At 38.7% G+C, this 16,217-nt stretch overlaps 1 protein-coding gene and 1 long non-coding RNA gene across 5 annotated transcripts in view; one reads left to right on the top strand and one right to left on the bottom strand.

Annotated features, from left to right (window-relative positions):
- The window catches only part of TRIO (trio Rho guanine nucleotide exchange factor), a 466,986-nt gene that overhangs the window by 242,881 nt on the left and 207,888 nt on the right, over positions 1 to 16,217 (bottom strand). For all 3 annotated transcript variants that reach the window (XM_077116861.1, XM_077116863.1, XM_077116862.1), the window contains exons 6-7: positions 14,880 to 15,002; positions 10,961 to 11,152 (exon numbers count right to left, since the gene is read on the bottom strand). In XM_077116861.1, coding sequence (XP_076972976.1) covers positions 10,961 to 11,152; positions 14,880 to 15,002 — 315 coding nt within the window. The remainder of the gene's footprint in view (positions 1 to 10,960; positions 11,153 to 14,879; positions 15,003 to 16,217) is intronic.
- LOC143647170 (uncharacterized) lies at positions 872 to 15,894 on the top strand. Of its 2 annotated transcripts, none has more exons than XR_013157892.1 (3): positions 872 to 935; positions 12,664 to 12,750; positions 14,292 to 15,894. It is a non-coding gene; the product is annotated as an uncharacterized LOC143647170 (long non-coding RNA). The 2 variants fall into 2 exon arrangements; XR_013157893.1 differs by lacking the exon at positions 872 to 935 and adding an exon at positions 10,718 to 11,697.

Below are 16,217 nucleotides of genomic sequence, written 5' to 3'. Positions count from 1 at the left end.
CCATTCAGTTTCTCTTGCATCACATTTTAAAGGTTTCTAGAGCTGAGATCACTACTAATTAGTGCCTGGTGCAGCTTTTTGGCTATCTTGCTGGAATCTCAGGCAAGCTGGGGCCTCTGCCTACCTTTATTGATTTCTTCACTCCCCAACAGAGACTGTTTCCAAATTTAAAGATACCACTTTCTTCTTGGAATCACTAGTACAATTACTCACAAATGCAGTTTTTACCCCTAAATAGTATCCTTGAGAAAGCTATACCACTATTTTTGTCTTTTAAGTAAGCAACCAATTTGCCTGTTCCCCACATGGCCTTCTGGTGGTTACAAACTCCTGTGCTCTTTGTTTACAGCTTAAAGAGGCATGCCCCTACCCAGGACACCTTCCACCAATAAAGTCTGAGTCACAAGCAAATCACTTTCCTTTTGCTACTGTCAGAGTGTGCCTGTTTACGCAACTTTGTTTGAGAGAGGTATGTGGGTACGTGAGGATGTTAAAGTCAGCCATTATACATTACCTCTGAAATGAGGTGGTTTGAACAGCACATCGGCAAAGGATAAAAAAGCCAACATGAAGTCAGATACACATGAATAATGTAATAATCGTGAAAGACACTGTGAACTGCCAACCTGAAAGCCATTTTCTCACCCAGCCCTTGCCCAGAGTCAGCCTGCCACAGTGGAAGCTAAAAGTGCAATCTGTCCTGTTCTACCCTTCCTCACAGCCAGGGCATCATGGACTAGCAGCCCAGCTGTGTTTGTCTGAAACTGTTATGTTCCCCAAAGAAGCCATTTTCTTTCAATCCTGATTCAATCTTGTGAGGTCAGACCTATCGTTTAGGGTGGAACCTTCGATTACATTGTTTCCATGGAGACTGACTCACTCAACTGTGGGTGTGGCCTTTTGATTAAATGGAGTTGTGACTCCACCCATTCAAGGTAGGTCTTGATTAGTTTACTGGAGTCCTTTAAAAGGGGAAATATTTGGAGAAACCTCAGAGCCAACAAAGACATGTGGAATCACTCAGAGTGCCAACAGAGATGCTTCAATAGCCAACACAGAGAGAGCTGACACAGACCTTTGGAGATGCAGAAAGAAAACACCCCTGGGGAAGCTGTTTGAGAGTAGAAGTCAAAGGACCAGCAGACACAGCTGACAGGTATTCCGGGCTCATCGGACTTTCTTGGGTCAAGGTATCCTTTCCTGGATGCCTTAATCTGGACATTTTTAATGGCCTTAGAACTTTAAACTTGTAACTAAATAAATTCCCTTCATAAAAGCCAATCCATTTCTGGTATATTGTATTTCCAGCAGCATTAAAAACTAAAACACCAGCCCTGCCTATGGTAACTGGGGGTGAGGGGGGTGAGGGGTGCATGCTGGATGTATTTTTTTGGCAAGGATGTTCCCCTGATAAAGGTCGAGGTGCGTATACCCACCCCCATACCACCTCTGCTGGCCCAGCCACTGAGGACTTCTTATCATAAAAGAAGGCCGACCACACCAAGAAAAGGGGTCCCTGAGACTGCTGGACAGCAGAGAAACCCTTTAGACACTTGCATCTTGTAAGCTCCTGTTGTGTGAGAAAAGTCAACCTTGGTGTTTCAACCACTTAAGTCAGACTTTCTGTTACAGGCTGCCAAAGCATTCTAACTGGGGTAATAAAGTGATAAGAATGAGGAGGAAGAGGAAGAGAAAAAGTACGGCAGCTACATCTGCTAGGGCTTACCAAGCACTGGGCATCACCTAAAGAAACTATAACATTTTCGTGATGAAACAAGTAGGTTCTTTTATTTTCCACTTCACAAGTAAGGAAGCTAAAAAAATTCCATTTGACTTCCGGAGAAGATGGCGGCTTAGTAAGATGTGCGGGTCTTAGTTCCTCCTCCAGAACACCTACTAGGGGAGTAGAAACGATACAGAACAGCTCCCGGAGCCACGACAGAGATCAAGAAGACAGCGTACCCCATTCTGGAACGGCTGACTGGTTGGGAGAACCCGCTTCGGTGAGATCGCCGAGGGGCGCAGGCTTCCTCGAGCCGGGGGACAGGCGGCTGGAGTCCCTCCCTCCCTCCTTCACAGGCCAGCTAGGAGAATTGGACAGGCGGTACCCTCAAGCGGCGGCAGATAGCGCCCCCCCCCACCACGTGCGGCCCCCCGGACCAGCTGGGAGAATTGGATCGGAGATCCCCAGGCCGCGGAGAACGGTGACCGGGGTCCCTTCCAAACACGTGGCTTCCCGGTCCGGCTGGGAACGGTGCACACCCCCGGGGCCGCGGTGGCTGGCGCCCTCCCGCCACGCTTGGCGCCCCAGGCTGGCTAGGAGATTCGGACGGGCGCTCTCCTGGGCTGCAGCTGCGGCGGCCGGCGACCCTCCCCGCGTTCGGATCCCCAGGCCGGCTGGGAGATTCGGACTGGCACTCTTCCAAGCCGCTTCGGCTGGCGAACCTCCCCCACGGCGAGAGTTTTCCAAAGTTAAAGGACCCACAGCACCTTTTACTGGTGGGACCCGCAGACAAACGAGTTCCACGAGCGCCACCTACTAGAAAGCATAGGAAAAACAGAACCCAGAGATTTCAAAGAAAAATCTTTCAACCTGTTGGGTCCAACACCCAGGGAAATCTGATTAAATGCCCAGGCGCCAGCAGAAGATAACGGATCACGCTCAGAAAATTGAAAATATGGCCCAGTCGAAGGAACAAACCAACAGTTCAAATGACATACGGGAGCTGAGAAAACTAATGCTGAATATATGAACAGAAATGGAAAACCTCTTCAAAAACGAAATCGATAAATTGAGGGAGGACATGAAGACATGGGCTGAACAAAAAGAATGAATAGAAAAACTGAAAAAACAAATCACAGAGCTTATGGAAGTGAAGGATAAAGTAGAAAAGATGGAAAAAACAATGGATACCTACAATGATAGATTTAAAGAGACAGAAGATAGAATTAGTGATTTGGAGGATGGAACATCTGCATTCCAAAAAGAAACAGAAACTATAGGGAAAAGAATGGAAAAATTTGAACAGGGGATCAGGGAACTGAAGGACAATATGAAGCGCACAAATATACGTGTTGTGGGTGTCCCAGAAGGAGAAGAGAAGGGAAAAGGAGGAGAAAAACTAATGGAAGAAGTTATCACTGAAAATTTCCCAACTCTTTTGAAAGATCTAAAATTACAGATCCAAGAAGTGCAGCGCACCCCAGAGAGAATAGACCCAAAAGGGGTTCTCCAAGACACTTACTAGTTAGAATGTCAGAGGTCAAAGAGAAAGAGAGAATCTTGAAAGCAGCAAGAGAAAAACGATCCACCACATACAAGGGAAACCCAGTAAGACTATGTGTAGATTTCTCAGCAGAAACCATGGAAGCTAGAAGACTGGGATGATATACTTAAATTATTAAAAGAGAAAAACTGCCAACCAAGACTCCTATATCCAGCAAAATAGTCCTTCAAAAATGAGGGAGAAATTAAAACATTCTCAGACAAAAAGTCACTGAGAGAATTTGTGACCAACAGACCAGGTCTGCAAGAAATACTAAAGGGAGCACTAGAATCAGATACGAAAAGACAAGAGAGAGGTATTACAGTGTAGAAAGAAGGAAAATCAGATATGATGTACATAATACAAAAGGCAAAATGGTAGAGGAAAATATTATCCAAACAGTAATAACACTAAATGTTAATGGACTGAATTCCCCAATCAAAAGACATAGACTGGCAGAATGGAATAAAAACAGGATCCTTCTATATGCTGTCTACAGGAAACACATCTTAGACCCAAAGATAAACATAGGTTGAAAGTGAAAGGTTGGGAAAAGATATTTCATGCAAATAACAACCAGAAAAGAGTAGGAGTAGCTATACTAATATCCAACAAATTAAACTTCAAATGTAAAACAGTTAAAGGAGACAAAGAAGGACACTATCGACTAATAAAAGGAACAATTAAACAAGAAGACATAACAATCATAAATATTTATGCACCGAACTGGAATGCCCCTAAATACGTGAGGAATACACTGCAAACACTGAAAAGGGAAACAGACACATATACCATAATAGTTGGAGACTTCAATTCAGCACTCTCATCAATGGACAGAACATCTAGACAGAGGATCAATAAAGAAATAGAGATTCTGAATATTACTATAAATGAGCTAGACTTAACAGAAATTTATAGGACATTACATCCCACAACAGCAGGATACACCTTTTTCTCAAGTGCTCATGGATCATTCTCAAAGAAAGACCATATGCTGGGTCACAAAGCAAGTCTTAACAAATTTAAAAAGATTGAAATCATACACAACACTTTCTCGAATCATAAAGGAATGAAGTTGGAAATCAATAATAGGCGGAGTGCCAGAAAATTCACAAATACATGGAGGCTCAACAACACACTCTTAAACAACGAGTGGGTCAAAGAAGAAATTGCAAGAGGAATTAGTAAATACCTCGAGGTGAATGAAAATGAAAACACAACATATCAAAACCTATGGGATGCAGCAAAGGCAGTGTTAAGAGGGAAATTTATTGCCCTAAATGCCTATATCAGAAAAGAAGAAAAGGCAAAAATGCAGGAATTAACTGTCCACTTGGAAGAACTGGAGAAAGAACAGCAAACTAAACCCAAGGCAAGCAAAAGGAAAGAAATAACAAAGATTAGAGCAGAAATAAATGAAACTGAAAACATGAAAACAATAGAGAAAATCAATAAGACCAGAAGTTGGTTCTATTAGAAAATCAATAAGACTGATGGGCCCTTAGCAAGATTGACAAAAGAAGAAGAGAGAGGATGCAAATAAATAAGATCAGAAATGGAAGAGGAAACATAACTACTGACCTCACAGAAATAAAGGAGGTAATAACAGGATACTATGAACAACTTTACGCTAATAAATACAACAATTTAGATGAAATGGAAGGGGTCCTGGAAAGACATGAACAACCAACTTTGACTCAAGAAGAGATAGATGACCTCAACAAACCAATCACAAGTAAAGAAATTGAATTAGTCATTCAAAAGCTTCCTAAAAAGAAAATTCCAGGACCAGACGGCTTCACATGTGAATTCTATCAAACATTCCAGAAAGAATTAGTACCAACTCTCCTCAAACTCTTCAAAAAAATCAAAGTGGAGGGAAAACTACCTAATTCATTCTATGAAGCCAACATCACCCTCATACCAAAACCAGGCAAAGATACTACAAAAAAAGAAAACTACAGACCAATCTCTCTAATGAATATAGATGCAAAAATCCTCAATAAAATTCTAGCAAATCGTATCCAACAACACATTAAAAGAATTATACATCATGAACAAGTAGGATTCATCCCAGGTATGCAAGGATGGTTCAACATAAGAAAATCAATTAATGTAATACACCATATCAACAAATCAAAGCAGAAAAATCACATGATCATCTCAATTGATGCAGAGAAGGCATTTGACAAGATTCAACATCCTTTCCTGCTGAAAACACTCCAAAAGATAGGAATACAAGGGAACTTCCTTAAAATGATAGAGGGAATATATGAAAAACCCACAGCTAATATCATCCTCAATGGGGAAAAATTGAAAACTTTCCCCCTAAGATCAGGAACAAGACAAGGATGTCCACTATCACCACTATTATTCAACATTGTGTTGGAGGTTCTAGCCAGAGCAATTAGACAAGAAAAAGAAATACATGGCATCAAAATTGGAAAGGAAGAAGTAAAACTATCACTGTTTGCAGACGATATGATACTATACATTGAAAACCCAGAAAAATCCACAACAAAACTACTAGAGCTAATAAATGAGTACAGCAAAGTAGCAGGTTACAAGATCAACATTCAAAAATCTGTAGCATTTCTATACACTAGTAATGAACAAGCTGAGGGGGAAATCAAGAAATGAATCCCATTTACAATTGCAACTAAAAGAATAAAATACCTAGGAATAAATTTAATTAAAGAGACAAAAAACCTACACAAAGAAAACTACAAAAAACTGTTAAAAGAAATTCACAGAAGACCTAAATAGATGGAAGGGCATACCGTGTTCATGGATTGGAAGACTAAATATAGTTAAGATGTCAATCCTACCTAAATTGATTTACAGATTCAATGCAATACCAATCAAAATCCCAACAACTTATTTTTCAGAAATAGAAAAACCAATAAGCAAATTTATCTGGAAGGGCAGGGTGCCCCGAATTGCTAAAAACATCTTGAGGGGAAAAAACGAAGCTGGAGGTCTCGCGCTGCCGGACTTTAAGGCATATTATGAAGCCACAGTGGTCAAAACAGCATGGTATTGGCATAAAGACAGATATATCGACCAATGGAATCGAATAGAGTGCTCAGATATAGACCCTCTCATCTATGGACATTTGATCTTTGATAAGGCAGTCAAGCCAACTCACCTGGGACAGAACAGTCTCTTCAATAAATGGTGCCTAGAGAACTGGATATCCATATGCAAAAGAATGAAAGAAGACCCGTATCTCACACCCTATACAAAAGTTAACTCAAAATGGATCAAAGATCTAAACATTAGGTCTAAGACCATAAAACAGTTAGAGGAAAATGTTGGGAGATATCTTATGAAACTTACAATTGGAGGCGGTTTTATGGACCTTAAACCTAAAGCAAGAGCACTGAAGAAGGAAATAAATAAATGGGAGCTCCTCAAAATTAAACACTTTTGTGCATCAAAGAACTTCATCAAGAAAGTAGAAAGACAGCCTACACAATGGGAGACAATGTTTGGAAATGACATATCAGATAAAGGTCTAGTATCCAGAATTTATAAAGAGATTATCCAACTCAACAACAAAAGGCAGCCAACCCAATTACAAAATGGGAAAAAAACTTGAACAGACACCTACCAGAAGAGGAAATACAAATGGCCAAAAGGCACATGAAGAGATGCTCAATGTCCCTGACCATTAGAGAAATGCAAATCAAAACCACAATGAGATATCATCTCACACCCACCAGAATGGCCATTATCAACAAAACAGAAAATGATAAGTGCTGGAGAGGATGCAGAGAAAGAGGCACACTTATCCACTGTTGGTGGGAATGTCAAATGGCGCAACCACTGTGGAAGGCAGTTTGGCGGTTCCTCAAAAAGCTGAATATAGAATTGCCATAGGACCCAGCAATACCATTGCTAGGTATCTACTCAAAGGACTTAAGGGCAAAGACACAAACGGACATTTGCACACCAATATTTATAGCAGCGTTATTTACAATTGCAAAGAGATGGAAACAGCCAAAATGTCCACCAACAGACGAGTGGCTAAACAAACTGTGGTATATACATACGATGGAATATTATGCAGCTTTAAGACAGAATAAACTTATGAAGCATGTAATAACATGGATGGACCTAGAGAACATTATGCTGAGTGAGTCTAGCCAAAAACTAAAGGACAAATACTGTATGGTCCCACTGATGTGAACGGACATTCGAGAATAAATTTGGAGCATGTCATTGGTAACAGAGTCCAGCAGGAGTTAGAAACAGGGTAAGATAATGGGTAATTGAAGGGATACAGACTGTGCAACAGGACTAGATACAAAAACTCAAAAATGGACAGCACAATAATACCTAACTGTAAAGTAATCATGTTAAAACACTGAATGAAACTGCATCTGAGGTATAGGTTTTTTGTTGTTGTTGCTGTTGTTTGTTTATCTCTTTTTTCTTTTTCCTTTTCTTTTTTTTTTACTATTATTATTATTTTTATTTTTTCTCTATATTAACATTCTATATCTTTTTCTGTTGTTTTACTAGTTCTTTTCCTAAATCGATGCAAATGTACTAAGTAATGATGATCATGCATCTATGTGATGATGTTAAGAATTAGTGATTGCATATGTAGAATGGAATGATTTCCAAATGTTGTGTTAATTTCTTTTTTTCTTTAATTAATTAAAAAAAAAAATTCCATTTGAAATCATGACCAGAAGAAATAGGTATCCAGGAATAAGTCTAACTAGGGATGTCAAGGACTTACACACAGAAAATTACAAAAAAATGCTAAAATAAAAGATGACCTAAATAGATGGAAAGATATCCCATGCTCATGGATAGGAATTCTACCCAAACTGATCTACAGATTCAATCAAATACCAATAAAAATCCCAGATTTACTTTGAAGACTTGGAAAAACTGGTTACCAAATTTATATGGAGGGTGCACAGGTGGTTCAGTGGTAGAATGTTCGCCTTTCATGTGGGAGTCCCGGGTTCGATTCCTGTACAATGCACCCTTCAAAAAAAATTTATATGAAAGGGAAAGAGACCTCAAATAGCTAAAGGTATCCAAAAAACAAACAAAAAAAAGAAGCACGAACTGGAAGGTTTTCACTTCCTGACTTTAAAGCTTACTATATAAAAATAAATTAAAAAACAAAAGCTTGCTACAAAGCTGCAGTGGTCGAAACAGCATGGTACTGGCACAAAGACAGAAGGACTGACCACTGGAATAGAATCAAGAGTGCAGAGACTGACCACCAAATTTATGGACACTTGATCTTTGATAAGGCCTCCAAATCCACTGAATTGAGACAGAATGGTCTTTTCAATAAATGGGCATGGGAGAACTAGATTTCAAAAGCCAAAAGAATCAAAGAGGACCCCTACCTTACAACCTATATAAAAATTAATTCAAAATGGATGAAACACCTAAATGTAAGAGCCAGTAGCATAAAACTTCTAGAAAAAAATGGATGGAAACATCTTCAAGATATAGTAATAGGAGGAAGCATCTTAAACCTTATACCTAAAGTACAAGCTGTGAAAAAAAAACGGAAAAATGAGAACTCTTTAAATCAAGAGCTTCTGTGCTTCAAAGGTCTTTGTTAAAAAGGTCAAGAGGCAGCTAACTCAATGGGAAAAAATATTTGGAAATCACGTATTGGATAAAGGCTTGAAATCCTGTGTATATAAAGAAATTATACAGCTCAACAATAAAAGAACAAACAACCCAATTATAAAATGGGCAGAGGAAAAGAATAGGCACATTTCTGAAGAGCAAAACAAGATGGCTAAAAAGCACATGAAGAGCTGCATATCCTCACTGGCTATAAAGGAAACGCAAATTAAGGCGACAATGAGATATCGCCTCACACCTATAAGAATGACTGCTATTAAACAAACAGGGAACTATAAATATTGGAGAGGACGCAGAGAAATTAGAACACTTATTCACTGTCAGTGGGAATGTAAAATGGTTCAGCTGCTCTGGCAGTCAGTTTGGCAATTCCTCAGAAAACTAAATACTGATTTGCCCTATGACCAGGCAATTCCAATACTCAGCATATACCCATAAGAGTTGAGGGCAGTGACACGAACAGATATCTGCACACCGATATTCATAGCAGCGCTCTTCACAATTGTGAAGAGATGGAAACAACCCAGGTGCCCATCAACAGATGAGTAGATAAACAAAATGTGTTATATACATACAATGGAACATTACACAGCATTTAAACAAAATGATGTCCTGAAATATATGACAACATGGATGAACCCTAGGGACATAATGCTGAGTTAAATAAGTCAGACACAAAAGGACAGATTCTGTATGATACCATTATTACGACTCTGATAAAGCCACCAGCATTTTGGAGCAACTAGAAGGAAAGATCTGAGATGAGGACATGGCAGCCCATGACAAACTCTGGGAACTGTTCTGTAGCTGCTTGTTGAAGTGTGCTTTAAAAATTATCACTTTTTTCCCTTCTTTTCTTTGCATATATATATATATGTTATATATATGTTATATATGTTATTATATATGTATATATATGTTAACCAAAAATATGTTATATTTTACAACAAAAAGTTAAAAAAAAAACTATAGGCAGTTATAATAATATTAGATAAAATAAACTCCTGAAATAAAAAATTTGAAAATATTTAGTAACATAGCTCACTACTATACCAAAGTTGATGTTTGTAATAACTTTTTACTTGATATTTTGAGAATGCACATAATTTTTTTTTTCTTTTTTAACATGGGCAGGCACCGGGAATCGAACCCGGGTCCTCGGGCATGGCAGGCAAGCACTCTTACCTGCTGAGCCACCGTGGCCCACCCAGAATGCACATAATTTTGATAGTTAACGAAATGGTGTTTAAGATAGTGTTTAATATTTAGAATTTAAGAAACTCTGATATCCATACCTGTAAATTATTTTCCTTCCTTACTTTAAGTTGCTTTATGAAATATATTGTACAAACAAGCTTTAGGATGATTACTTAGATTTTTTTTTAATATGTCTATGGATAAGCTAACTAAGATATCCATTTTAGGTGATTAAGAGTTCCATATGTTACTTGTAAAAATATTTTTATCTTCATATTTTCCTGAAACCAGGAAAATATTTAAGTAGCATAGCTCATTACTATAGCAATGCAGATATTTGTAAGAACTTTCTACTTTTGATATTTTGAGAACATTTGCAGTTTTCACAGCTGATCAAATGGTATCTAAGTTAGTGGTTAATACTTAGAATCTAAGAACTTTGCTATCTGAATTTGCAGATTTTTTTCCTTGTTGCCTTAATTTTAAATTGGTTTATGAAACTTACTGAGCAAACACAGGTTTTACAATGATTATATGGATACTTAAATATGCCTAAGGTTAAGCTAACTGAGATATTCTTTTTTGGTGGTTCTTAAGTGTACTGTTTATTTGCTTAAATTAAAAAAAAAATTTTTAAGTAAAAAAAATTGTATGAAAAAAATAAGAAAGCTAAGGAACAGAGAGGTTAAATGACTTCCCTCAGGTTGCACAGCAAGGAGTAGGAGAGCTAGGACTTAAGCTCACAACGGAATGATTTGTGAGTTCACATTTTTCAGCAGAGGAAGATGCCCCCAAGGATCAAGCCATGAATATTGGAGGAAAAAACGTGCTGGTTCCTGTCTGGCGCACTGGGGGTCCCAGGCACTGACCTTTTCAGCCTTCTGGTGGAAAATGGAGGACATGTCCAGCAAAGTGCTCCGCTCATCCAGGGCTGCTGCAAATGCCTTCCACTCCTGCTCCAGCTGATTCGCAATCTGCTTGATCTGCTGAGAGGCATAGTGGCCAGACTCCACCAGGCGGCTGGCCACCGACATGATGCGGTTTATGTTCACATAGACGTTCTGGGAAGGGCAGAAAAGAGGGCTCGTGAGGAGAGGGAGACAGGAGGCGTCTTTCTAAGAAATCCAGGTAGCACTTTCTGAAACATTGCCTACTGCATTAAAAAGTGAACACATCTCTAACAGTAGAATCACTTGGTATCTAATACTGTGCCTATTTGCTATCCAGATTTCCATAAGCTCAAAGTATTGGTTTCAATTTCTATTTTTAAAACTGTGAAGTTACAAATCAACCAGCTGAAAGGCAAAACTGGTAAGCACAAAGCAATCAAATATATGTTTGGGCACATGCAGACATAAGATCAGTAATTTTTGGCTTCAGTAAAGGCTGAAAAAGTCCAGATGGCAAGCCTGCTAATAAGCTGTCACCCAGAACTGAAGAAACCAACATTTCTGTTTTTAACTAGGACCCAAAAACTGGAAAAAACTGTACATGGCAACCAAAGGTTACTGGCGTTTCCTCTCTACTATGCACCATCACTATTTTTTGGTGCCAACAGACAATCTTCTTGAAATGGAGCCATTTTTTCCTAAGAATATAAATTAAGGTAGGAACACAATAATGCAGTTTTCAAATTTTAAATAAAGCTTTTCCACTCTTTTGAAATTCCTATCTTCAAGGCTGCCAGAGTTTTCTGGAAAAATAAGGATAGGAGGCTTAAATTAAGAAAAACACACACAAAAAAACCTCTCCTTGCAAAATGAGTCTCAACGTGGCATCTACCCTTCCACTTTCCATTCTGCTCTTTAACGCTCAGCATCACAGCAAAGGGGGAGAGGGGGAGGGGCTGGGGCACATCATCAAATCCCAAAATCACCATCTTTGGTGTACTTACTATTTTTATGACACCAATACCCTGTTGACTCTGTTCACAGGTGCCCCCAAAGTGTAGAGAAATCTTTGGCTCCTCCCCAGTCTTTCTCTTAAATCTTTTACACAATCTGTCCAATCTACCCCACATTTTCCCTCCCTTTTCTCCCTTCACACTGTAACCCCTCTGGGTCAAGCTTCTGCTGCCTCCCACGTGGGCGCCTTCCATGGCCTGCTCATCCTCAGTCCACTTTAGTTATTTAGTTATCCTAAATAACTCACTGGCTCTCTTCACTTTGGCATCAGTAGTGCCTTCTTTTACACATTGTTTCACTCCATTTCTGACTGGAAGCAAAACATAAGGTAGGGCTGCCAAGGTCTGGGATTAGATATCACAAGACCATAGCCTCAGGGTTTCTTTCCCAGGCTGCATCTGCAGGCTAAGAGTTGGCAGACAGGTGTCTTGTTTGTGCATCTGCAGTGGCAGGAACTGGAGTGGCACACAATAAAAACCAGATCAGCTGGGAACTTACCTCCCTGTCTGGGGCAGCATTAACGTTGTCACTGGCATCCTTACATTAAAAGCAAAGCTTCCCTGTTCTATATGCACTCTCTTACCTCTTCCCTTCCTCCCTCCCTCCCTCCCTCCCTGTAAAGTGGTAACCGTACTTGCTAACTGTGCTTTCTCCATATCCTTAAAAAGGAAAATCAACTCAAAAGGTCTGTTGGGAAAACAGACTTCAGACTGCAGGCAGATGCCCTGTTAGGGCCCATCCAAGGGATCTACTAGGTAAGTACTGATCATATTTGCTCACTTCTAGATTATGTCACAGTTACCTGTATCACATTTATAAATCAGGGTATACTCTACATATAGAGCATAAGTCTATATCTTATCCTTTTTCCATACCTCTATCAGTTAGAGCACAGATAAAGGAACGTGATGGCACATGGTCTAAATAAATAGTCTATGGGCAAATATTGTGATGTAGAATCCCGTGCCTACATTTATATCCTTATCATCACAGCTTTTAACAATATCTGTTAAAGTAGAATGAGCATAACTATTAGTATCTCAATGTCTTCTTTAAAGATCGTCAACTTTGTATATTGGTATTTAGTGTTTTTCATTTTCTTCATCAAGAAATTGTTCAAAACCCTGTAGACAGCATGAGCCAGGGCAGGGCTAAAGGTTAATAAATCCTTGTTCTGTATAATACTTTTGTCAGAGACAGATACTGAAGATTCGCGGAGGTGTTCAGATCAGGAGAGGAAATGATCTGGAAATCTCTTCCGACAGGCATCAGCCCACATGGCACATGGACCACTACATGTTTTAAACTTAATTTTTTATTTGGAAAAGTAATAGTTTATTATAGGAAATATAAATCGTCTAAAAAAGATCACCTTAACTTTTAAGAGTTTCTTACCTGCTTCATCAGTGGTTTTAAGTATACTGATAATACTGATGATAATTACCATTTATTGCAATACATCAAGCACTGAGCTTAATGTTTTACAAATACAGATTAAATACGAATTATGAAACAGGCTCAAAGAGGTTCAACAACCTCTCTACAGTCACATAATATGTAGAAGAATTAGAATCCAAAGCCTCTAAATTCATAGCCCAGATACTTGTCTTCCGTGCTATGCTACTCACTCTGATGATTCCTAACAACCCTAGGGAAAGACAAAGTATATTTTCTGTTGATTTCTAGCTTTACTACAGTATTTTCTGTGTGGTTCTAGAGTTTTTAAAATATGTGGTGTAGTGAATTGAATGTACCTTTTGTCATTAACTGAAGTAAGAAGATTTTGAAAAAACTGATAGGAAGAGTTATATTTGTAGCACAAAATTCTAAGAAGCTACTCCCCCAATCTAACATTTTGATTTTTCTTATCTATACCCAGGTTTGATGACTTAAGCCAATTTAACACCAGAAATTCTTTTATCTCAAACTCTGTAGCAGATACTGAACTTTTTGAGGCATTTATTTTGTTAAAATGATCCTCCAAAACCACCTAAATTCTAGAACTTAGGTGACCAAACTTTAATTAAATGGCTTTTATCAACTTATTTTAAACAAAGATCCCATCTTCAAATTGCTTTACTGCTCTGTGTGATTACTTAATTATAGAGCCTCCAAGTGGTTAATTCTCACATAAGAATTTTCCCTGAAAATGAAATTTCTAGAACCTTAACTGTAAGAAATAGCCACATATTCTGTAGAATATATAGTTTTATTTAGTCACATTAACTATAAAAATTGCAATAAAGTGCCCCTTTCAAATTTGGATTTTCTGTTTGTTTGTTTGGTGATGTCCTAGAGTAAGCCCTACCTATCTGATCTGTGGGATTCTAAAGGAGTCACGACAGTCCACAGCATCAAATGCATCAAATTCAAAGAGAGCCAGGGTGTTCCAGGCAAGGCTCAACCCCAGACCTCGGTCCTTCACTTCATCTTGGAAAGAAATCTCATGTTTTAGAAGAACTGGAATATGTCCTTGAGGTAAGCAGCAGGCTGGCTTATTTCTTCATCATGAAAGTGACAGCAAGTCTGTTCAGGTGATTCACTTTTCCAGAGCACTCCAGGCTCCCACCCAGAAAAATGCAGGAGCTGACATGAGAACCACCCACGGTGAACCAGCCAAGTAACAGGCTCAAGTTTCATTGGTTTTGTTTATTTTCATTCTTGTTTGTTTAAAACTTAAAACAAGATTGCTAGGCACAGCTAACTAACCCTACTGAACTTTTCATGTTGGAAGGTGAATGGCTATGATCAAAACAGGAATTCTGAAGCCCACCTTTACCCACTTGCCTCCTGTGAGTGTGCTGAGGTACGAGCTGCTTAAATACCTCCCATCTGCTAAAATACTTCCACAGACCAGGACACATCCGTTTGGACAGTATCTTACCATACAGTTCATAGCAAAGTGATTGTGCTGTGTCTGAAGCTCCATGGCATGAGGGTGGCTGGTACCAATCTCGGTATAGCTGTTCAGAAACAGGCCTTTGTTGTGTGTGATCCAGTCAAACATCTGCCAGAATGAAGAACAACCTGGAATCACTCCAGAAAGAGAAACGAAAGGCACAGGCTACGAACAGGCCCGACACGCCGAAAGGACAACTGCCCTCCTTTGACAACCTCTCAGATATTGGATACAGGAGAATTCTTTCCTTCTAAGAGAATTCAACAGATCTGGACTTGCAGATCTACAAGAAAATCTCACATGTTCTTTTTGCAGATGAGGAATTAAGAGGCAAAAAGGTAAAGAGAGATATTCAAATCCCCCAGGCTAATTAAAAACTCTTCTCATCTGACTCTCAACCTAGCATCCTTGCAATATACTGAACTGCTTAACTGGCTATACTGCTCTCCAATTAAAGTTCCTTAAGATGAAATTTAGAGACTTTAGCAGTACCAATGACCTCGATATCATGCTCTTTTGTGCCAGAAGTATACAGAAGCCTATGCAAATACAAACAAGAAAAATTATCATAAAAATAAAAAGGTCTTGGGAAAAAAATTTAATGATGACATCTCTCTTAACACTCAATGTGGATTCTACTTAAGAAAGAATATCCTACTTCAGATGCACGCAAAGAAAACTTTTAAGGAAACAGAAATGACTATCAATTTGCATTGCTACTGTACCTTGAAACAGAACCCCAGAGACAGTGGTCTGTTTTTCTAGCATTTGGAAGGAAAATTTTCTAGTGTCTTTGGCCATGCACTGCTTTAAAAAAAAGCACACTGACAGATATCTTTAAAGTTTACCAAGTAACTGTACTGGCTTTTCATCTTCTGAAAGGTTCTCACATTAAAAATTCCTAATGTACTTCCTACTGTTCTCTATAAAATATTCTCCTGTACATGAAAAAAAAAAAGATGAACTCGAATTAATAATGATTAATTCACCCCTGTGCATGTCTTGCAATATATTTCTATAAATAAGCATCCTCTTTTCACATTGTTAGGATTAAGTTAGCCAGTAATTGATGAGAATTCACATTGGCCAGTCAGTTTGTCTGAAGCACAAGAATAAAACAAGAGACTATAGGTAAATATTGTCTGTATTAGCAGAAACTATTATTTTTAACTCATTACTTACCTTTTATTTTAAAAATATACTCAATAGCTCTGAAAGGTGTTCTAACACTGGCTTTGTATGAGATGAGCAGTCATTAGCAAAATGCATGCATAATTATTCTTTCAATAATATGACCCTATAATTTTTTTCAATTTGTTAATT

The sequence above is a fragment of the Tamandua tetradactyla genome, chromosome 9, assembly GCF_023851605.1.
Source record: "Tamandua tetradactyla isolate mTamTet1 chromosome 9, mTamTet1.pri, whole genome shotgun sequence".
Classification (NCBI taxonomy): domain Eukaryota; kingdom Metazoa; phylum Chordata; class Mammalia; order Pilosa; family Myrmecophagidae; genus Tamandua; species Tamandua tetradactyla.
This window is presented reverse-complemented; position numbering and strand designations above follow the sequence as displayed.